Raw genomic sequence first — 24387 nt, forward strand, 5'->3', positions numbered from 1 at the left:
TTAGCTATTGCTAATATGCAACTTTGTGTTAAAAATCAGAAATAAAATTTGAAGAAATCTTCAAGAAATTTCCAAAGATAAAATGTTTTTTGGGTACAGTATATTTAACTGGAAATTTTTTTGAATGAAAAAACAGCCTCTAACACATTTTGGTATTGACATTTTTCATCTTTTTCACTTATAAAATCCCCTCAATTGTGGTTTACCTAAGGGGCTGGTCAGATAAAATATTGAGTGTCAAAAACCGTATCCGCACTACTTGGGGTAGCTAAGGCACTCCCCAATGGTTGCACGAGGTCTCGCCCCTTAATGTAAATGTTTTTTAGGTTTTTTCAAAGCATTTCCATATAGAAAATGAGATGGGGGCATGGTCAGATGGAAAATAATTTTTGCCCAATTTTGATGACGTCCTAAAAATAAAATCTTGAATAACTTCAAGTAGTAGTATTTTTAAGGCCTTGTTTATCACTAAAGTAAAAATAATTCCGCACATGTAAATGGTTCAGTGTTTGAGGTCCGGTAAAAGTTTCGGGAATAGCCTATCGGGCAGTGTGGGTTCCGTCTCCCCTGTAGATCTTTTTCTTGGGAAGTTGATCTTCAAATTAGTTTTCAAGGTTGACTTGGCTCAAATTTTTTCATCTATGGCTCAAATTTTAGGCAATTTCTCATTTTTTTGAAAATGTTAATTTCATTAAAAAGCGCCAGGTTATTTGTGACCCTCCAAACGATTTGGAGTACATTAAAAACGAGACCGGTCTTGGTGCGGTCGTGCTCGTGCTGCTTTCCGACTGGTTAATTGTGCGTGTAAAAGTTGAAAAAAGCGGCCAAAAGACCGCACAGTACTGTATGGGCCGTGCGTACAAAACGCCGACTAAAGCAGACGATGGTGCGGTCCCGCCGACTAAAGCAGACGATGGTGCGGTCCCCGCCGTTTGTTTATATTTTTTTCGGTTGCCGTAAGAATTTCAGCCTCGAGTTCAAGCAAGCAAAACAACAACTTGTTTCTGGACACACAAAAAGAACTTGCGATGTTCGATGTTCGATGCTCACAAGTGAATTCTTGAGTTCAACTTTGTTTATTTTGCCGAACGTTATAAAATCGGCGAACAGTCATGTAAAAAAAACCTTCCGTAAAATGTATGCTGTTTGTTATGATTTCTCGTTTGTCGGCAAACGTTTCGAACAGCAAAATGTCCGCACCATGACCGCACTGAATACCGCACTTATTCAAATGGTGCTCTTTAGTGACCGATCGAGTGCGTTTGAATGGATTTTTAGAAAAGATTTTTGGATGATTTCTGGCCGATACAAAGGTATCATTTTACCGCACGGTAAATCGTTTCGCCGCTTTTTTGCCGCACATTTTATCGATCTGTCCGCACCAAGACCGGTCTCATTTTTAATGTACTCCAAATCGCTTGGGGGGACACATTTTTTCATGAATATATACCTTTAGAAGTTTAGTGGTGCATTTTTTTGTTTGTGAGTCAAGTAAAAAAAGATATAGCGTTTTCCAGCATTATTCTTGAGATACACATTTTGGCAGGACGCTAGTGTGACTAACTGACATTTCCCATCTAGTGCTTTCTCAAAGTCCAGTGCACACAAGCCTGGTTAACATTCAGAATTATGAACATTTTCTAATAGTCTGATGTTCAAGAGACAAACCAACCTCTTGAGATTTTGAAGATCATGCCTTAGCTTTGTTTTGTCTCATTTAGCACAAGTCACTGTACCATAGTACTACATTGTACACAGTACTTTATAGTAGGGAGAACGAACATGTTTGTTTTGTCACTACTTTTATAGATACCAGTGGATACCCCTTAAAACCTACAACAAAAAAGGTACCCCTAAATCCTAATAGAGAAAACAGTAAAGGCTGAAACTTTTTCTGGTGAGTCTGGACTACATATGAATATCTTCCCTGGCTATTGTTTTTTGTAAAAGCTGCTAAGAAAATGTTTATTGTTTTATGAAAAAATACAACTTTAGCCATTTTACCCCTTTAAAACCTACAAAATGGTTTTCTTGACTTTTTATAAAATAGTTCTTTTGGTCTCAAATTTTGTACAGTGATTCACTGCAAAGTTACTAAAGCTGCAATTAGACCATTGGTACCTAAATGTTTTCAAAACTTTACGATGAAATCAAATCACACCTTAAAACCTACACTATTACACCTTAAAACCCACAAACATTGACCCCTTGCTCACAACTTACTGAAGTTGTGAAATTACAATTCAGGTGCTTAACCGTGATTCATTTGGTTATTGGTAGAAATCCATTTCAAAAACTATATTTTAGTATTTTACAGGATTTCATGCCCATAATGCAATTGCACCTGTTTTTTGTCAAAAGAACGACTTTGAAGGGTTAAAACTTTTATTCAACTTCATTTTGACGTATGTTACTAATGTTTTTCTCAATCTCCATCAAATTTGTGACATTTTGGTATGTAATATGACCATGTTTGGAAAAAGTTGATTGTCAGATTTTATTGGCCACTACCATAAATGAGCTTTAAAATAGAACTTTGAGGGCCTTACGATTTCTTTGGGGTGTAATCAAGGAGCAAAAAATGATTTTTTTCGTACCTACCATACAGTATAGCCCTAACTCTTCATACAAAAATTACGGGAAACGCATGTTTGGACTTTGTACCAAGTCCTGCAAAGGCGAGACAAAATCAGTTTTTTGAAGTTTGCAAAAAAACGCCACATAGAAGATCTTTCAAATTCAGTATGTGAATAGAGCAGTAAAAAATACAACTATTTTTCCTTTTTTTTCAAAAGTTCTAGGAATGAAAATAAAGGGATAATGATAATTGAATACTATCCATTGATGATCCTGGTACTATCGTAAAGCTAGAATCATTTTGCATACTCTTTGCTTGAGAAAATGATTGACAGATTAAAGTTTTTCATCCTCACAGGAGGTCGCGGGCGTTCTGCGAGCGTTCTCGGCTCAATCCTTGGACCGCGCTAAAAATGGTAGACTGAGCTGTGATAGATCATTTTGATGGAAGTTGTTGGAATGTTTACAAGGCTCTTGACAGAAAATCATTTGTTTTATTGTCAATGATGACAGTGCGGTTATTAATTTTGTTAGATCTGACCAATTGATGTTTGTAAGTACACTTTATAGTTTTGATTCCCATTGAAGAATCATATTCTGGTTTTCATGTTATTAGATGCTGTTTTAGAGCTTTAGAGCTAGCCTGCCATAAGTATAAGTGTTATATGTTATGATAGACTAGCTATCTAACTCTCCTAAGCTCTAAGAGCCAGCTTCCTAGCTGGTCCCGTTTCTACCTGCACATAACCATCTTAGTGTATATCTACTTCCCTGTACATAGCTATAGGATTATCTAGTTTTTCTCATTCAAGATGGCGACCTAAAGCTGAACAGCTCATTACAGTCTCTATTCTATCTGTCTCAATCCTCTTGTATAAGATCATAACATGGTGTCAGAACATTGACTTCAAGTCAGAAGAACCTACTCCTGCATTTGGTGGTAATATTTTTGTCAATATGGACAGCCTCAAAGCACCAAAAGCACTTAATCTGGATTCAACTTGCAACCATGCTGAACTGTGGAAATCATGGAAGCAATCGTTCCAAATCTTCCTGCAAGCAACAGAATCATCAACCAAGCCTGATCTGGTGAAATCCTCCATACTCCTCCACTGCATTGGCAAGCAATGTAAAGAAATTTACGACACTTTCGAATTTGAAGAAGGTGATGAGATGAAACTCAACATCATCTTACAAAAATTCGACAATCACTTTAAACCAAGGAAAAATTTGACCTTCATGAGATTTTCATTCTTCACCACTCGTCAAACAGAAAACGAAAAGTTTGATGAATTTTACACACGTATCAAAAAGATGAGTGAAGATTGCGAATTTAATCAATTACGTGACTCTTTGATAAAAGACATGATAATCATTGGACTCAGAGACAAAAAACTACAGGAACGACTCCTACGAGAAAACGATATAACTCTTGAAAAAGTACTTTCAAACTGTCGAGCTTCAGAAGCATCTAAACTTCAAACAAAATCCATCCACCACAAAAATGACCTACCCTTACCATCATCATCGTCCCATCCACTTGAACGAGACGTAAACCATATCGACCAACGTCATTCTAAAAGTAAGGAAATTATTAAACACTGTAAATTTTGTGCTGGTAGTCACCATCGAGGAGCATGTCCTGCCTACGGCAAGTTGTGCAATAACTGTAAATCCAAAGGACATTTTTCCAAATGCTGCACTAAATCATCCAAGGGAAACCACGACTCCAACAAATCCAAAGGTCCACGAAATAGAAAACCTCCACGTAAACAAATCCACCACGTAGAACCTCAACTCCCAGAACTCGCTACCGACTCTGAATCTGAATCTGAGGATGAATTTTACCTAGGATCGATTGAACTCTCCAACAACGATACTCCACCAGAAGTTGATGCTATCAAAGTAGAATCAACAGCCGAAATCGATCAAATTTCCGACCCTACAGCCACAAAACACCCAGATTGGCTCATTGACCTCAACACAAATGGCACACCAATAACATTTAAAATCGATACCGGTGCCAGAGCTAATGTCATTCCGATATCAACCTTCAAACGCCTTCGTAAACCTGCCAGACTTTTACCATCGAAGTATAAACTGACAGCGTATAATAAAACTGACATTTCTATAGCAGGTCAATGTATTCTTCGCATCAAACACCGTAATGGATCAACACCAACAATGTTTTTCGTTACCAAGGAAGATGCATCACCAATCCTCAGCTTAAAAACGTCGTGTGATTTAGATTTAATTCAACGCATAGAAACTCTCAACACAGAATCCTCTGATCTTGTCAACGAGTACAATGACTGTTTTGGAGAACTTGGTACCCTCCAAGACAAGTACCACATTGTGACCGACCCAAATGTACCACCAGTAGTCGATGCCTGTCGAAATGTACCAATACCTCTGCGCGAAAAACTGAAGAAAGAACTTCAACGCATGACTGATCTAAATGTTATAACTAAAGTGACTGAACCAACAGACTGGGTATCTTCGCTAGTAGTCGCCTACAAGCCTAGTGGAGCGCTCAGAGTCTGTCTTGATCCTCTAAATCTCAATAAAGCCATCAAACGTCACCATCACAAACTACCCACTGCTGAAGAAATCCTATCTCAAATGTCCGGAGCCCGTTATTTCACAAAACTCGACGCATCAAATGCATATTGGCAAATCGAACTCGACGAAGAAAGCTCTAAACTCTTGACTTTTAATACACCTTTCGGTCGTTATCGTTATCTCCGCATGCCCTACGGTATCCACTCAGCAAGTGAAATTTGTCAAGCTCGCATCGCAAGCATTCTCTCTAACGTTGAAGGAGCTGTCAACGCCCAAGACGACATCATCATCTGGGGAAACACCCTTGAACAACTCCGAGAACGTACCAAAGCCACTCTCGAAGAAATCCGTAAATCAGGACTTAAGTTACGAAAGGACAAATGTCAATTCAACAAAACTCAGCTAACTTTCCTCGGACATCTCATTTCAGCTGACGGAACATCGCCTGATCCACGAAAAACCGAAGCGATTCTCAACATGCCAGATCCAACAAACGTCAAAGAACTCCAACGCTTTCTCGGAATGATCACTTATCTCGGCAAATTCATTCCTCGTTTATCTGATGAAACTTCACCTCTTCGCACTCTCCTCGAAAAAGACGTAATTTGGACTTTTGATGAACCCCAACGTAATGCCGTACAAAGACTGAAAGAACTTGTCACATCCAGTCCTGTTCTCCAGTACTACAATCCGAACATCCCGACCCGAGTCTCATCAGATGCATCAAAACTCGGTCTAGGAGCCGTCCTAGAACAACAACACGAAAACGAATGGCATCCAGTCGCATTCGCATCTCGCTCGTTATCGCCTGCCGAACAAAACTACTGTCCACTAGAAAGAGAGACACTCTCAATCGTATTTGCTTGTGAGAGATTTAGAGAATACATTTACGGACTAAATTTTGATGTATTCAATGACCACAAGCCACTGAAATCTATCTTTACCAAACCGTTATATCGAGCTCCAGCAAGAATCCAACGTTTTTCTACTCCGCCTGCAACAGTTCAAATTCACTCTTCATTACGAACAAGGCTCGAAAATGTTTGTATCCGACGCCTTAAGTCGCGCAGCCCTATCCGACACGACTTCAGAAATCCCTATCGAAGAACTCAATGCTTTCGTCGACTCAGTTATTCCAAACCTCCCGATGAGCGACAAGAGACTTGACCAATTCCGAACCGAAACCGCCAATGATGAAACACTTCAACATATCAAACACTACATCAAATCAGGATGGCCCAAAATCAAAGATATCCATCCAGCTGCTAAACCGTACTTCAACATCCGAGACGAACTTAGCATCAACTCCGATCTCATCCTGAAAGGACAACGCATCATTGTTCCTCGATCCATGCAGAGAGAAATTCTTCAACTCCTCCACATTGGACATCCCGGTATCGTTAAAGTCAAAGCTCGTGCCCGCACCACCGTCTACTGGCCAGGTATCAACAGTCAACTCGAAAACCTCTCCCAAACATGTCAACAGTGCCAAGAGTACCAAAACCGTCAACGTCCGGAAGCACCACTTCAACACGACATTCCAGAAACGCCATGGACCAAAGTTGGAACCGACCTCTTCCATCTTTTTCAGAAAACATTTCTGCTAATTGTTGACTACACCTCCAAGTTCTTCGATATCAGTGAACTACCTGATGCAGAAAGTCCAACCGTCGTTGCCCATAGCAAAGCCATTTTCTCACGTTATGGCATTCCCAAAGAAATTGTCTCCGACAACGGACCTGAATATTCAGCCAAAGCTTACAACGACTTCTGTGACAAATGGGACATCAATCACAACACAAGCAGTCCGGAATACCCAAAATCCAATGGTCTTGCAGAACGTACTGTACAAACCGTCAAACGGAGTCTCAAAAAAGCACACAAAGCGGGAGAAGATCTCAACCTTTCTCTTCTCGCCCTACGTACCACTCCATCTAACATTGGTGAACCATCTCCAGCCGATCGCATGTTCAACAGATCACCAAGAACGCTCCTACCCACCATCACCAGCAAAGCTCCAAAAGCAAAACGTCAACACAAGCCTCAGACCATCAAACCGAACACAACTCAACATGTCAAACCAGAGCTTTGCCCAGGAGACACCGTCCGCATCCATGATGGCAAAAGCTGGTCACGCACAGGAACCATCGTCAGCAAAGCCAACCAACCTCGATCTTACCACATCAAAATGTCAAATGGTCGTACACTCCGTCGCAACCGTCAACACATCCTAAAGACTAAATCTGTCATTCCATCCCAACATGACAGTGATGACGACAGTAGCCTCGTCGACCCAGACCCTGTCGAACAACCACCTAACATCGACAATGATGGCTACGATTCCGACGCTACCATCCCATTCATGGAAGATGAAGACGAACCACCACAACCCAGAAGTACATCAGGACGTACGCTTAAAGCTCCCAAACACCTAAGGGACTACGTCACAAAATGAACTGTCATTTACTTCTGTCTATTTTACTTCAGTCACCAAGCTCGGTGATGAAGGAACTTTTAAGCTTGAAAGGGGGATGTTATATGTTATGATAGACTAGCTATCTAACTCTCCTAAGCTCTAAGAGCCAGCTTCCTAGCTGGTCCCGTTTCTACCTGCACATAACCATCTTAGTGTATATCTACTTCCCTGTACATAGCTATAGGATTATCTAGTTTTTCTCATTCAAGATGGCGACCTAAAGCTGAACAGCTCATTACAGTCTCTATTCTATCTGTCTCAATCCTCTTGTATAAGATCATAACAATAAGTACCTAAAAGGTATAGGTTTTATGACCTTAAATTCATTTGTGTACCGTAACTTGGTCTAATGTCGACATCCCTCCTCTAATTTCAACACCCTTTTTATCAGCTGAAATTGATAAAAAGGTTGAAACTGTTTTTCTTTGCTTATTGCGATAATTAAAATTCTTGAAATTAGGTATTTTAGGAAAGTACCTATATTAGAGATTGTAAAAAAGTGAATCATACAATATTAAATTAAGTTTGGTGGTTAAGGCCGTTCGTAAAAAATTGTTTTGTTCCCGTCGCCCGACCGACTGTGATTTCTACTGAAAAATTAGAGTCGGAGAGTCGGAAACCATTTTTCCTGACAGCTGAAACTCCACCATCACCCTCCATGTTTTCTTTTTTGAGAGAAAGAGCAAACACTAATCTCGCCCAAAAAAACGATTCGAAACCCGTTAATTTCTGTTTTTTCCCGATTTTCAAGTCCGATTTTTCATTGCATATGGAAGTATCAAAACAAACCAGCAGAGCTTTTGTGAAGTGAAAAAGGGCTTAGGGCAACCAAACGTTCGTTTACAACCCTTTTCTAAGGAAAATTCCACCCTCTTGGACTGATTTGTTCAAACAGAAAATATTTTTCGCCCGACCCGACCGACCAACCCACTTTTTGATGGTTGGAATGACGGGAACCAAGGAATTTTTTACGAACAGCCTAAGAGAGCCCGAAACCCATCTTTGTAAGATTTAAAGGGGAATGTGGTTTTAAGGATCCGAATCCTGGTGTCTCAATGTCAAACGAAGTAAACGACTTGATGGAGTTTATACTAAAATGCTAAGGCGTCGTATATACAATATTTCTTGGCAACAACATGCTACGATCCAACAAATTTACCGCAATCTTCCCCGTATCACATCGGTTGTACCCCAACGGCGACTCAAACTTGCAGGTCATGTCTCAAGACATAACGAACCAGCCGAAAAATTGATAACATGGCTTCCAGATGCCCCAAGACATGTCGGATGCCCCAAGACATGTCGGTCGCCCCGTCACCCTCAAATTGATTTTTGAAGAGGAAACTGGTCCTGCCAGTAAAGATTTGCTAACAGTCATGTCAGATCATCAAAAGTGGAAAAAAGACTTTGTCGATGCTTCACCTCACGGATGAATCAAGGCAAGGCAAGGCAAGGTTTTAAGGGGTATCTACTGGCAGATAGACTATTTAAATATTTGTCATAGCGCCCTAGAGAAAGGAAACACTGAATAAAACCCACAGTATGGCCTGAACATACCCTAAACATTTTCGTGTCATGTTCAGGACAAAATAACAAAACATTCTTTTTGATGTTCAGGTCAATTTTGAGCCAGAAAGTTTCCGATTTTCGCCCATGAAAACCTAGCCCAAATACACCCAACCTTTCCGACCTAGTTCCGATCGTGTTCAGGAGTTTTTCAAGTTCAAAATTATCGTTTGGGTCATACCGTTGGTCGTCAAAAGGAACACCACCCACTTTTTTTAATGTCAATATTAATGATTCAATAAAACAACTTTAAATTAGAGACAAAATACAAAACTTTGCTTTCTGCTATATGTCAATCAAATAGATGCTCACATTTATCACATAATGACAGCGGTTGGTGGAAGATTGGTTGATAGGTAATCAGATATAAATTAAAAATAGTCATTTCCTGTTCTTCTTTTCTGTTCAGACCAAAATCTACCAAAATCAAAATTTTCCCACTTTCGAAATCGAAAGTTGCTGATCCAGCAACTTTTTTATTTTTGTAAGATTTACAGACTTGCAGAAAGTTGTAAACTTAAGTAGTGCCTGAACTGTTTGTTAGACAAATTCCGGTCTGTAATTTAGTGTGGTCATCAAAATCCAAACAAATATGGTAGATATTTTCGTTCGAAAGCCGTGGCGAGTGTTGTTTTCAAAAGTTCAGGAAAGCGGTTGGTAGATCATTAAGCAGACCTATACTACCAGCGGTTTTGTAGAGGTCTGCGATTCAGACTAGATCAAAAGTGAACAGTCAGCAGTCATGGTTTTCAGTTTTGTCTATCAGTCATGTGGTTAATGATCAGTGGGACAAGGTAAACTTTGCCTTTAATTCTGAGCAATGTGAGTAGTTATTTTCCTTTTGTGGCAGTAATTTTTTAAGAGTCAAGTAAACGATATAGCGCATAGACCTTTTTTTAAAGAGGCAGCCATGAACAGCCATGTTGAATAATTATGTACTCCAGCATAAAAAACAATGATACAGCCATGCATAATTACTGTATCATGCATATTTTAAAAATTATGCATGGCTGTATCATTGTTTTTATGCTGGAGTACATAATTATTCAACATGGCTGCCTCTTTAAAAAAAGGTCTATTCGCATCATTAATCTTTGATACGCATTTTGGCGGGACACTAGTGTGATTATTAACTGAAGGTTAGAGGAATGTAAACATTGTCAATTTTTTTCTTTCCTTTAAAGAGATATTTATATATTTGAACAAGATATCAATGATAGTTTCATGGATCTCTCCTGAAAATTTCACAAAAATTCATCTAGAGGAAAAGAAGTTATGATTAGGCGGCAACCTAAAATATATGTTCTGTTTGCGTCCTAAAACATCTTCAAATCCAGTTGGTCGGTCGGTCGGTAGTAAATTTTGTCGGGTTTTTTAAATCTAGTAAATCCCAAACAGTATAGACCTAACTCTTCATACAAAAATTACGGGAAACGCATATTTGGACTGGAAAAAACTCTTGTATATTGATCATTCCGACATTTTAAATTTTCCGGGGGTTTTGTTGTTTGGAATTGCTTAGGTAATGGTTGCTAGTAACGGCTTGTCACTGTGCCGGGTGCATACTCGGCGCCTTGGGCCCCGCAGGGTTGCTAGTAACGGCTCGAATTTCAGTCAGGTTAAAAAGGGGGCAATTTTACTCATATTATAGTAACATTACCCCCGTCTTTTTTGTCATTCTATAAGTATTTCCAAATTTTGTGTTCTGCTGTGCGAGTGTGGCTCAACGGATAGCGCGCTGGGTTTCTGATCAGAAACTCTTTCATTTGGTGGGTTCGAACCCCGATCGGGTCAATATTTCAAGGTAAGTTAAAACACTTTAGAATAGTCAGAAAACATAATAAGTCAGAAAGAAGCCTCAGAGAAGATAGGCAGGAAATAAAAAGTCGATGTCGGAATGAGCAGTAGACAAGAGTTTTTTTGTACCCTATGCTGCACTCAAGCACTTGAGTGCAGCATAGGGTACAATCAGTTTTTTGAATTTTGCAAAAAAACGCCACATAGAAGATCTTTCAAATTCAGTATGTGAATAGAGCAGTAAAAAATACAACTTTTCTATTTTTCCTTTTTTTTGCAAAAGTTCTAGGAATGAAAATAAAGGGATAATGATAATTGAATACTATCCATTGATGATCCGCGGCACTATCGTAACGCTAGAATCGCTTCGCGTAGTCTTCGCTTGAGAAAATGATTGACAGATCAAAGTTTTTCATCCCCGCAGTACACGCCGCGCGGGCGCTCGGGCGCTCTGCTTGCGTTCTCGGCTCAATCCTCGGACCGCGCTAAAATGGTAGACTGAGCTGTGATAGATCATTTCGATGGAAGTTGTTGGAATGTTTACAAGGCTCTTCACAGAATATTGTTTGTTTTATTGTCAATGATGACAGTGCCGTTATAAATTTTGTTAGATCTGACAAATTGATGTTTGTAAGTGCACTTTATAGTTTTGATTCCCATTGAAGAATCATATTCTGGTTTTCATGTTATTAGATGCTGTTTTAGAGCTTTAGAGCTACACTGCCAAAGAAAATCAAGTCGGCAATCAACAAAATCATTTGCCGCCATATTTGATTTGCCAAATAAAAAAATGCCAGATAAAAAAATTCACTCCATTAAGAATTAGTGAATAAGGCACAGCCACCATTGTTTTTTCAGGTAAAAAATGAAAAAACAATGAAGAAGAAGACGAACAACTAGAAAAACGGTAACCAACCCGTACCGATGATGTAACCTCACGTGACTTGATGCGAATGAGTATCTTTTAACTGTCTGGGAATGAGGAGCTGACCGAACACATTCCTATATACTGGTCGAAAATCTTTCATCTTCTTTGAACCATGCCAAGAAACTTCTTCACTTGGAAAATCGGCACAATCAATATTCGAACTGGTAACTCTGACGAAAAACTTGAAAAAGTAGTAGAGGAAATTGACAAAGCAGGACTTATAATATGTGGTGTACAAGAAGTCCGACGATTAAACAAAGGATCTGCCACCATCGCTGTAAACAATCCCAACAATAAATATGAAATATATTGGTGTGGTAACACGTTGAAAAAGCACCATGGTGTTGGTATTGTTGTGAAAGTTGCTCCGAACATTGACATTCTTGAGATCTATCAGGTTAATTCTAGAATTATTGTTATTGATGTTATCGTATCGGGCTGCTCTCTGAGAGTTATAAACTGTTATGCCCCGACAGAAGAGAGTGCTATAACTACCAAAAACCTGTTCTATAGAACTCTCAAAAAGCAAATCATTACCACAAATGCAAATCAAAAAGTGATATGTCTTGGGGATTTCAATGCTACTACCTCGGCATCACTCTACAGTTCATCCTTGAGAGAGAACAGTGTAGTCGAAGACTTGGTCATCAACGATAACGGCGAACGTTTCCATGATCTCTTCCAATCGTACAAACTTTCAGTCTTGAATACATGGTTCAATCATAACTCTGTCGTAGATATACTTGGCACTCGCCAGATGGGAACACCAGAAAGGTATATGATTTTATTCTCTGTTGTAGCTGGTTGAGACAGTATTGTATGAATTGTCGAGTATACAACTCATATGACTTTGATAGTGACCATCGTTTGGTGATCGCAAAATTATCTACTCCATGCACCAAAATGTCACGCTATAAAAAACATCGAATGAAATCACCAAAGAAACGTTTTGACTTCAAATCCCTGAATCGAGCAGAGACAGAACAAAACTTTAAAAGGAATCTCTCCATCAAGCTTGAGTATATTCAGCCAGAAATGCAATCGAATACTCAACTCAACGAACACTTTATTACTTCTATTCAAGAAGCTGCAGACGAAACGATTCCGAAAATAGTTGCCCGAAAACTACACCAGCCGTGGCATGAGGATGTAAAACTTAAGGAACTATATCAACAGAAAGAACTATTGGTAATGAGAAATGCCTGTCCGAAAAAAGTGAAAGCCGTTCGTAAGAAAATCAGAACTAGAGCTCGACAACTACGAAATCAATTTTATAGAGATGAAGCCGAGAAAATAAACCAATTGTCCATTAACAGAGAACTTGATAAATTATTTGCCCGTGCCAAAAAGCAAGAAACCACCTTAAAACCAGTCATTGGATCATGTCCTCCGGACAAACTTTTGAACCATTTTAAAACACATTTTAACCCAGAAGACCCTTCTACAACCCAAACACCTGAGGAATTTCTGAATCTTCCAATTTTCGTCAATGCTCTACAGAATATCTCATTGAATTCTGAATTAAATGATGCACCCCCAACCGTTGAAGAAATACAGAAACACTTACAAAAACTTAAAAATAATAAGGCATCTAACGACATTGAACCGGAGCTCTTGAAAAGATGTACCGAACCAATCATGCTTCAGGTGATACAGAGAATGATGTTCAACCTGTGGGATAATCTCGACATCCCTGGTGTGTGGGGAAACTCTAGACTTAAGACATTGTGGAAAGGGAAAGGTTCAAAGAAAGACCCAACAAAATACCGCGGAATTAGTATAGGATCAACCGTCTGCAAATTAGCCATTAATATGATTCTTGAACGACTCAGACCCTGGTACGAGAATCAGTTATCGGATGAGCAAAATGGCTTTAGAAAGGACCGTGGAACAACAGACGGTATCTACACAGTCAAACGAGTTCACCAAATTTCAAACAAAAAGTCTGAACCTACATTTCTTCTATTTGTTGATCTAAGTGCAGCTTTCGACCACATACCACGAAGCTGGCTCTTTGAAAGTATAAAACTGCGCTTCCCTGATAGATCCATCCCTCGAACTTTCGAAATTCTTCAAACCTTGTACGAAAATACCACCCTCACCTACGACGATGCTATGATATCCTTCAAAACGACTTCCGGTGTGCGTCAAGGGGGACCCGAAAGTCCCTTTTTGTTCAATTTATATCTAGACTTCGTTATGAGAGTATTTATCGAAAAATGTAAAGATGATAACCGAATCAAGTACTTCAAACACAAAATATCGAGTTAACCCACAAGCACACTCTCGTGCAGAAAGATTCGAGATGAGAGCAAGTGGTATAAGAACTTGGGGAGAAGCGACTCTCTCTTGGTGTGGATATGCTGATGACATCGTCCTCTTTCTACTTTCACTCGAGGGTATCAGTGCTGCAACAGAGCTTTTGGATTTAACTTTCACTGCCTTTGGTTTTGACAATCAATGTCTCGAAAACCGAAACAATGACCATCAATCAAGAACAACATCTCGATTCTATCATATCTCTTCGTGAAGAGCAACTCAAAAATGTCAAAGAATTCAAATATCTTGGTGCTGTCCTTAATCACCTTCAACCAAACACAGGGGAAGCAGAACTCAATCAACGAATTCAACTTGCAATTGTAAAATTCGCCCAAATGTCTAACCTGCTACAAAACTTCCAAATCAACCTACGTGTTCGTATCTTCTTCCTCAACAGTTTCGTCAGGAGCCGGTTAACGTATTCATGTCAGAACTGGAACTTAACGTCTCTCCAGTACGATCGCCTCGATGTCACCTATAGAATGTTTTTGAGGAGAATGGTCAGAGGTGGATTTCGTTATGTAGATGAGGTCAATAATGATTTTCGATACGTCATTAGCAACAACCAGCTTCACACTATATGTGGTACCTCAGATGTTAATGTTTTTATCAAACAACAGCAACGAAACTACGCAGCTCATGTTGTGAGAATGCCTTCTGGTCGCTTGAGTAAATTGTTAATGTTTAACGATGATAAAAATTGCAAACGTGGTAGAATTTCTTTGACTTTACTCGATCAAGTAATTAAAAATGAGAATTGTTCGATTGAAAAGTTTTGTGGACTGGCTATTGCAAAGAAAAATGCAAGATAGACAGAGAGTCTTTTTAAAAGGCTCTCGGTCCTTATTTTCTAGGAATAGGAAATAGTAAAATTTTTATATATTATTATATAAATTAAATGTGCGCGCGCATGTGTGAACCTTAAAAGCGGACCTTATTTTCGGCTTTCGGGGGTATTGGCCCTACCGCGTTGCCAAATTTTGACTTGAAAATTTCAATAAGGGTATATGAAAAAACTCAAACGGGACTCAATGTGGGTTAAGTAAACAAAAACTCGTAGGGAATGATGATTCAAAGAAGTGCTTAGCTATCATAAACTTTTTCCGACTTGTCCGACTCAGGATTTATGTTTTGAAGGTGAGACGGTGGTGAGTTTTTAGGTTGCCGCCTTATAAAGGAGTTGAGTTCTTTACCAGACGGTACTAATCGAATGCTCCGAACGTTCGATTGTAATCGATAATAATCGAACGTAATCCAACGTCATCAAATGATGACTTATCGATTACGCCAAAATTTTGAAATAATCAGTACTCACCAGCCTCAGAATATCTGCATCTTCTACAATTACCGTTCGATGAATGTTCGATGACCATTCGATTACTCTTCGATTAATTCGATTACTCTTCGATTGATTCAATTACTATCGGTTTGTAAGATTTATTAGATTACTTCGATTACCATTCGATTACTATGACTAGTCATTGTAGGCTTCGATCTCTTTATTCTCTCGTTTATTTCAACAGCAGTTGTGTGCCTGCTCTGGGAACGGATTATTCCCCGCACACCCGTGCTCTGCTCTGCGAATGTGGCGATCTGATCTGGTTGACCGCGTTAATTTTGCATTGAAAGGAGGAAGGCGTAGAAATTACACAGAAGTTATAAACAGAAAATTGACAAAGTATAAAGATTTCCTGAGAATCAACCCGTGCACCTCTCCACGTTCTCTAGTGAAGCACCTTTGCGACGTGACTGATGTTCTGAGCGACGACTTGAACCTGATGATAGTTTTGATCCTAGAGTTTTTCAACTTGATTCTTTCATTTTTCTTGGGCTTTTCACTATAACTTGAGTCAATCTTTGTCTGTTTTAGGGCTATGATATGATTTCAACTCCTTTTTAATTCGATACTAACGCAACAGCTATTTTTGGGTTCTTACCAGTATTTTGTATCTCTTCTACACGAAATGAGGTTTTAATATTTTTTTCTGTTTTAGGTAACTCGGTATCTATATATTAATAGCCGTAGTCTGTATGTCTGTTTGTTGGTTTGTTTTTTGTGTGTCACTTTCGTTTTCGCAAGCAATGTTTTGTTCTTTTAAAAGATGACTTTTGCTTCTTGCTCCACAAATGCGTTAAATCAGATTCGCGCCTTTTTATAAAGACTTTGAGTTGTTCGATAAGTTTGTTTTGATTGATAGATTAGACTTTTTCTTTTTTTTCTTTCTTTTCTTTTGTTTTATGTTTTCGAATGTAATTAACAACCTTATTTGATTTGAGACATTCGAATTCTTTTCAAAACAAAAGAAAATCTTTTATACAGAATCTGTTAAAGAAAAGAACAAATATAAAATAAAACATCACAATCACTATCACAAGACAAGTTTGTTAGAACAACAGCAACATTAAAAATACATTCAAAAGGCGGTAAAAACTAGAGTTCCTTTTTATGTCGATAATTATTTTGCTGTAAATCTAAGTTATTGTTGAATTTGAAAAGTTATGACAAAGTTATTTTATAAAAAGCAACATAAAATTGCGCTATCACGCGTTTTGTCCGCCTTCCGGGGGGGGGGGGGGACTAATGCCCGGGGGGTACTAGGGCAAAATGGGTTATGGGGATGCTCCGCTGGTCAGGGTACCTTTTTTAACCTCCACGAGTCCCAGGTAGGGTTGCAAAAACACCAAAATAGAAAAATCAGTCCCTCGTAGGGTGCCTATTTTTGGAAAATTTGGGGGAAAAGTAGAAAATTTTGCAATTTCAGTCCCATTCAGTGTCACTTTTTTCGCAAATTTCGAGTCCCACGTAGGGTCCATTTTTCGAACCTCAGTGGAGCACCCCCCGTCGGTCTACAAGGGTAGTACCCCCCCCCCCGGGACTAATGGCCCTGCCCCTCAGATCCTTAGCAGAATAAAGAGGAGAAGAAACAAGGGGAATTGTGTGAATTTTAATTCACTTTTTGGTACTAATTTGACCAAATTTCTACCTTTCTGGGGGCAAAAAGTTGAAATTTTCCTATTTTTCCGATTCTTAGTGGGACTGAAGTTTGATTTTCCAATTTTTCAAACTGCCATGTTTAAAAAAAGGCACCCTTAAGGCTGGCACATACCCATACCCTTCTCTTGCCTAAGTACCCCCCCCCCCGGCTGCCTTTTTTCGAGGAATCTATTATTTCACTCCACTTTTCTTGACATCAAAGTTTTCTTAAACATCAAGAACTACGACAAATATAACGCGAGCGAAGCGAGAAAAATTCTAATTGCAGAGACGTCTCGGACGTCGCTGGTCGCCGGTATGGTGTAATTTGGGAATGACGCCCTTTCTGCTTTCTGATCATTTTTGCAACAAAAATTGTTCTCAAAATATGGTTAAAAGATACGTCACCCGGGAGGGATAGAGTCAAACTTTGAAGAGAATTTTTCCCTTTAATTTTGATTTCATCGTGTTTAAGCCACCTTCCCAACATCCAAAGGACTTTAAATGCGTTCAGCAAACAGCTAAACCGGCGTGCGACGCCGGGTACCGGCTAGTTTATTATTATTATTATTATTAAATTATTTGTTAATGCAGGTCAGGTTCTATATACAAAATTATATACATATATTATATACAATTCCATATACATTGGCAGTTACAATCCACAATCGCAAAAATTCAGATAGCTGCGGTAAAACCAGGTTTTTACAACTTTGGCGCTTTTGATTGTTAAAGGAACTATTGGATTGTACTTTGAAAAATTACAGTACTTACGTTACACCACCTACCCTACGGTAATTTTTCAAAGCTCGTTTTTTAACTACCCGGAGTTCTGGTCTTTATCCGGTAGAATGTGTCACTGGAATCTTCTTCTTAGTGCGTTATTGGGAAAATTTTCGTCAGGGAAAAATTCGTCACTTGCTGGTAGTTGGTAAATGCATTAAGGCCGGGGAAGATTTTTGTTGGGGAAAATATTTGTCACTTTTCCCTGACAAAGTTTTCCCCGATAAGGTATGTAAAATGACGGTATACCGTATTACTTCGAATAAACACCCCCCTCGAATAAAGGCCCCTCTTAAAATAAAATAAAAATTATAAAATAGACACCCCCTCAAATAAACGCCCCCTTCGAATAAACGCCCCTCCTAAAATCGAAAAAGTTAAATAAACGCCCCGGGTGTTTGTTCGAAGTAATATGGTACAGTTGAATGTAGTTGAAGAAAGATTGTCGAAGGGTCATCGAAGATAATCGAATAATTTGCGATAATCAAAGTCATTGAAGGGTTATCGAAAGTCATCGAAGGGTCATCGAAGTCATTGAAGAGTTATCAAAGTCATCGAAGGGTTATCGAAGTCATCGAAGGGTTATCGAACATCATCAAAGGGTTATCGAACATCATCGAAGGGTCATTAAAAAGTAATCAAATGGGTAATCGAATACTCACCCAATTTACAAAATTTCAATGATCGAATACATTGTAATGTAGTAATCGATAAGTAATTATCAATTACTTCGATTATCTTCGATTACTTTTGTAATTGAAGCGTTCGATTAGTATCGTCTGGTTTTTACCTACCATTTCTCTGGCTCTGCTGGGTTTCCTTATGAGAACCGGTTTTTAACTAGTCTATCATAATGGCCATTAGAAACTACGAAATGACCAATAATTCCCTTACACTTGACAACTTGAGAAAGTCAGAAAATTAGGATAGAAGATAGGAAATTAGAATATTAGGGAAAAAATAAGAGACTATGCATCCAGGAGGATATCATCGTTTACCAAACATTTAAGTGAGGAATGTCGACATTAGACCAACTTACGGTTATAGCTTTACCATAGTCAGTATAGCCTTAACTCTTCATAAAAAATTTGTACGGGAAATGCATATTTGGACTTTGTACCCAAAGCTGCAGGCAAGTACTTAAGCTAAAGTCCTGCAAAAGCAACACAAAAATCAGTTTTAAAGTTAGCAAAAAAACTACCACATACACGTTTTTTTATAAGAACATCTAAAATTTTTGAAGCCTTGGTTTGTTCTTAACTGTTTGAGTTTTATGCCTAAAAATTTTTGTAACATGTCTTTATTTTCTCATTTTTGCCATTTTTTGAGTATTTTTGTCCATTTTGCTATGAAATTCAATGTTCTATAGTCTGTAAAGTCTGTTCTTATATAGTTTGCTCTTATAAAAAACGTTTAGAAGATCTTTCAAATTTGTCTACAATCTCTTACTTTGCTTTTCTAGAGCAATGCGTTGAAGATACCTTCGCATTTTCTTCCAAACAAAATCGCAAAATACTAAAAAATGCTTTGCAAACAGTGAAAAAGTTTTCGCCTGTGATGCTCTGTTACTTTCCTCGCTTTGCTTGGTAAAATAGCGAAGCTCCTAAAAATTATAACTCAAACCGTGATGATGACAGTGCCATTATTAATTTGTTAGATCTGACAAATTGATGTTTGTATGTGCGCTTAATAGTTTTGATTCCCATCGAAGAATCGTATTCTGGTTTTCATATTATTAGATGCTGTTTTAGAGCTTTAGTGGTAGCTTGATAGTGCTGCAGATCATTTGAGGATAGTACCGTAACTTTGTGTAATGCTGACATTCCTTGTCTTATTCTGTCTTAGCAACTATCTGATCTTTTCAATGTTTATAGATAAAACATTTTGAGTAAGCTATTTAAAAATTCACTTTAACGACATTGCAGACCAGATAGTTGCTACAACGGAATTAGACAATGCATGTCGACATTACACAAAGTTACGGTATAGACCTTTCCACACAAAAGCCCGAGATTAACTTCTTAACTTAATTTTTCTCTATTGATTTTGCTATACCAGTGTGCAGTGGCCAGGTTAAAAAAATACACAATCGCTAGGCTATTTGACATTTTTAAACTTTATAACCTAATGTTTGTTGTGTATATACTTTAAGCTTGGCGTGTAGATGCTAAGTTATTTTATTAGTTATATGAAGTACTTAGAAAAATGTGAAAATTTATCTATTATCAGGCTATCATGTAATAATTACTAGGTAATTATATTTTCACTGCTTATTATAATTAGAGATAAAAATGGTAATTTAATAAAATGGTGTTTGTGAAATAGCTTTGGCAAGTGATACCCCCTGTATGAGTATGGATATAAAATTGAATGGCCCAATGCGAACTTCAAAAGCCTTTTTTTACAAAAAAATTTATAATTTTATATAACTCAGGGCAACCCGATAACCATGAATTTCTGGATTCTCAATTCTATCAAGAAACCCAAATCATACAAATTATACAATAAGGTTATTACTTTAGGCTTTGAAACTTTCAGATTCTGAGTCGGCAACTTTTCAGCGACATTGAAAAGCAGAGAGCCTATGTATTTGGATTAATAGTTCTCTCTCTATATGTCTATTTAATTACCTTTTATTTAGTCTTATCAGTGAGCATGATCAGAGCATGTTTGTTACTATTCAAATAATCTATCTATAGATCAAATAACCTCACACAATCTATGATGAATTTTTAATAAAGAGTTTTGTCAATATTAAATAAGCTGTACTGATAATTCATTCAGCCATATAAATAAATATGTTTTGACTGTGTTTGTTTAGTGTAAAGTTTGAGTTCAAGATATTAGAATAATGGATAAATGAGTTCGCACCTTGTGACATAATTTTGAAAAGTCATTTGACATGATGGTGTTTTTTTTCCTGTTACATACTTCTGGTATATGATTTCCCAAGCAAAAAGTTTTTTACGATTTGACTAGATTCTGTCGTTTGATCTCTTTCAAAATATTTTAATGCATTGATACATACTTAGACATTAAGTTTCTTTGAATTAACTTTATCAATAGAATTACTGAACTACTATTTTTTTATATTATTAAAATGAACTAGTATTTAAAGATAATATTAATAGTTACCAAAAAGTGAATCAATCATGGCCAGTAGGCCATCCAGTTCTGTTGAGGATCCTCCAGGAAAAACTGATGAAATCGATCAAGCAAAAGATAATGTTGATGTCATCACAAAACCTGAAGCAGAAGATAGGGCTGATGATGAAAATAACATCAGTTGGAAGGAGAAGTACGAGTTGGCAGAAAAACAATTGAAAAGAGTACGCCAGCAAACAGGGAAAGTTAGGGAGCTCCTAAACATGAAGGTGAGTGCGTTTAAAAATCCTTTTTGGACCTACCCCGGTGGGGTGGAGGTCCTATAAATTAACCCGTGTTCGTTAGTTAGTTAGTTAGTTAGTTAGTTACCAACTTTTCTCGAGATTTTTTGCACAAAGGTGCATTACTATAAACCCTCGAATGTGACGGAGCCCGATTTTCGAAAAAAAAAATTTTCCGGCCGGTAGAACCGGAAATGTCCCGAAAAAAGCGGTTTTTTGAGATTTTCTCGAGATTTTATCATTAGTTTTTTGCGATTTTTTGCCCATAGATGCACATTAATACTGCCGAAAAGGTGTCGAAAACCGTTTGCCGAAAAAAAATTTTTTCCGGTCTGTAGAACCGGAAATGTGCCGGAAATCGTCGTTTTTTTCACATTTCCGTCACATTTTTTCAACTTATTTAATTGTTTCTTTACAGAAAAATGTTCTTTATGATGATGCCCAAAACTTAGCATCGTTTGATTTCCAAAAAAATCATCCTTTGAATCCGGAACTCCTTAAAAATCGCCGGAACAGCCGAAAACCGGCGTAACGGTTTTCCTTCATTTTTTCAACTTATACTCGACAGACTTTCATGATTTTTTGCACAATGATGTAAAATGGCAATGCCCAAAATGTGACAGAGCCCAATTTTCGAAAAAGAAATTTTTCCGGCCGCTAGAACCGGAAATGTCCCGAAAAAAGCGGTTTTTTGAGATTTTCTCGAGATTTTATCGTTAGTTTTTTGCGATTTTTTGCCCATAGATGCACATTAGTACTGCCGAAAGGTGTTGTCGAAAACCGTTTGCCGAAAAAAAAAAAAATTTTTCCGGTCTGTAGAACCGGAAATGTGCCGGAAATCGTCGTTTTTTTTTTTTTCACATTTCCGTCACATTTTTTCAACTTATTTAATTGTTTCTTTACAGAAAAATGTTCTTTATGATGATGCCCAAAACTTAGCATCGTTTGATTTCCAAAAAAATCATCCTTTGAATCCGGAACTCCTTAAAAATCGCCGGAACAGCCGAAAACCGGCGTAAAACGGTTTTCCTTCATTTTTTCAACTTATACTCGACAGACTTTCATGATTTTTTGCACAATGATGTAAAATGGCATTGCCCAAAATGTGACAGGGCCCAATTTTCGAAAAAGAAATTTTTCCGGCCGCTAGAACCGGGAATGTCCCGAAAAAAGCGTTTTTTTGAGATTTTCTCATTACTTCCATTAAATTCTAATTATTCGTTTTATAAATAGGTAGGTCCATTAAAGTATTACTTGTTTGTTATTGAAATTAAAATTCAATGCTATTACAACAAAGTCGTTTGTTGATAAGACTAGTCTTTTCATATTTTTCAAAGTTGTACCCGCTCCTCCTGCTAATTTCAAAATATGCTTTATTATTTTCTAGATGGAAGAGTATGAAGGCAGGGTTGTATCTGCAGAAAAGAAAAGAGATGAAGCATTAGAGAAAGTAAGTCTTCATTCTTCCTGACAAATAAATCTTTTTTTTTGAGTATTGGCATTTTGCTAAATGTCTCACAATAGTTGCTATCTAAAGACGTTTGAGAATTATAGTTCAAGGATGTAACTTCCCAACTTTTTTCTTCTGATGACTCGCCAGGACTCGCTCTACTCTCTGCCTCCACTAGTCACTGTCACACATGGCAATTCTATCGTATTCGATCAGCACCAATTTGATACTTCGACCATACTAAGGTTGATCATAGAGGTTGATCATCTGTGATCTGGTATTTTAATATTGACTTGAAATACAAAATCTTTCCTTTTAATTTCAGCTTGAGAAATTAGAAATAGCATGTGAAGACAAAGATGAAGCCATAAGCGCTTTACGTGAAAAAATATCCAGAATGGTAAAATTATTTTGAAATAAATTGCTCTTTCCAAGTTCTAAATTCCGTGTTGTGTGTAATCCTTACCATCCACTTAATCGACTCTTATGGCTTTCCCAGTCCTTATTTTGACCATGAAACCATGAAGTAATAGAGTATTGAAACATCTTGTTTAATACATTCTACAATGGATAACTCTTCGGCACTTCCTTTGGGGATTTCTGATTTAAGTAGAGAGTTTCTTACGACTTTCTCATTCTTTTTGCTTTTAGAGAGAGGAGAGAGCCAGTTTATTGCTGTTGGATGATGAAAAAATGGTTAAAGTAAAAGACTGGGTCAAAGATAAGTTTACTGGTGTAAGTGAACGTCATTTTGATTTTACTCTACAAGAAGATGTCTTTGTTCTTTGTATTAGACATTTCTTTTAGCAGCTGCTATCTTACAAGCGTTTCACTTTTTGAGTGTACTATATATCTGTATGAAATAATTTTACTATTACCTCGTTTCTATACATTTTGATTTCAGCTCTATCAAGAATTGGAAAGTGTCAAAAAGGAGCGCGATGATTTGCAAGAAAGGCTCTCCAAAGGTTTGTTTTGTAGATTTCTTAAAACTATACTCTATATGTAATAAGACTTGAACTATTTTATAATTCCCCATGTACACAAATATGATTCCACCCCAATCGTTCTTCGTGCTTTAGATCTAGATCGAAGAGCGTCACATCTTTCCACTACCAACTCTCAACATTTTTATGAAGAAGTCTTCTTTGAATTGATTGATGGCTTAAAGAAAACTGATACAATTGAAAAGGATGAGCCTCCAAGATACGAAAGAATAAGTCTAGCACTTAGTGAATCTGACGGTGCCACTGGATTCGACTCGCCCCTTGTACCGCCCCGTCGTTCATCTATCCGTGACGAAAGCCGCCCTTTAAAACCCATACCAGCAAAACGCCCTGTTGGACGCCCCAAAAGTCCAGAAGTTTTTCGCGAAATGTTTGACCTACCGGAAGAGCCGAGTAGACATGGATCGCTCGATAACTTGGATAAACAAATGTTACAATTGTCCACTGAAAACTTGGTATGTATTGATCTCATTTTAATAGGAAATAGTCATTATGAACAAAGGTAAAGTCTTGATATCATTTATACATATTAGCTATGATTTTCTGTAATAGTTTTCAAATC

The 24387-nt window shown here is 37.8% G+C and overlaps 4 protein-coding genes across 4 annotated transcripts in view; 3 read left to right on the forward strand and 1 right to left on the reverse strand.

Moving 5' to 3' along the window:
- The window catches only part of LOC136816316 (collagen alpha-1(IV) chain-like), a 61013-nt gene extending 45950 nt beyond the window's left edge, over positions 1-15063 (reverse strand). Inside the window, exon 1 of the mRNA XM_067072735.1 lies at positions 15060-15063. The gene's annotated coding sequence lies outside the window, so the exon portion shown is untranslated. The remainder of the gene's footprint in view (positions 1-15059) is intronic.
- The window catches only part of LOC136816477 (ubiquitin carboxyl-terminal hydrolase 9X-like), a 259670-nt gene continuing 247060 nt past the window's right edge, over positions 11778-24387 (forward strand). Inside the window, exon 1 of the mRNA XM_067072850.1 lies at positions 11778-11812. The gene's annotated coding sequence lies outside the window, so the exon portion shown is untranslated. The remainder of the gene's footprint in view (positions 11813-24387) is intronic.
- Positions 12019-12714, forward strand: LOC136812177 (craniofacial development protein 2-like). Its single transcript, XM_067068690.1, has one exon. It carries the CDS (start codon positions 12019-12021, stop codon positions 12712-12714), a length of 696 nt encoding a protein of 231 aa, XP_066924791.1.
- LOC136812368 (pleckstrin homology domain-containing family H member 1-like) overlaps positions 21096-24387 on the forward strand; it is an 84244-nt gene continuing 80952 nt past the window's right edge. Inside the window, exons 1-6 of the mRNA XM_067068897.1 lie at positions 21096-21356; positions 22756-22818; positions 23144-23218; positions 23470-23553; positions 23723-23786; positions 23901-24280. Coding sequence (XP_066924998.1) covers positions 21135-21356; positions 22756-22818; positions 23144-23218; positions 23470-23553; positions 23723-23786; positions 23901-24280 — 888 coding nt within the window. The 5' untranslated portion in view covers positions 21096-21134. The remainder of the gene's footprint in view (positions 21357-22755; positions 22819-23143; positions 23219-23469; positions 23554-23722; positions 23787-23900; positions 24281-24387) is intronic.

This window comes from Clytia hemisphaerica, unplaced genomic scaffold, assembly GCF_902728285.1.
Source record: "Clytia hemisphaerica strain Z4C2 unplaced genomic scaffold, Clytia hemisphaerica genome assembly, whole genome shotgun sequence".
NCBI classification, from domain to species: Eukaryota; Metazoa; Cnidaria; class Hydrozoa; order Leptothecata; family Clytiidae; genus Clytia; species Clytia hemisphaerica.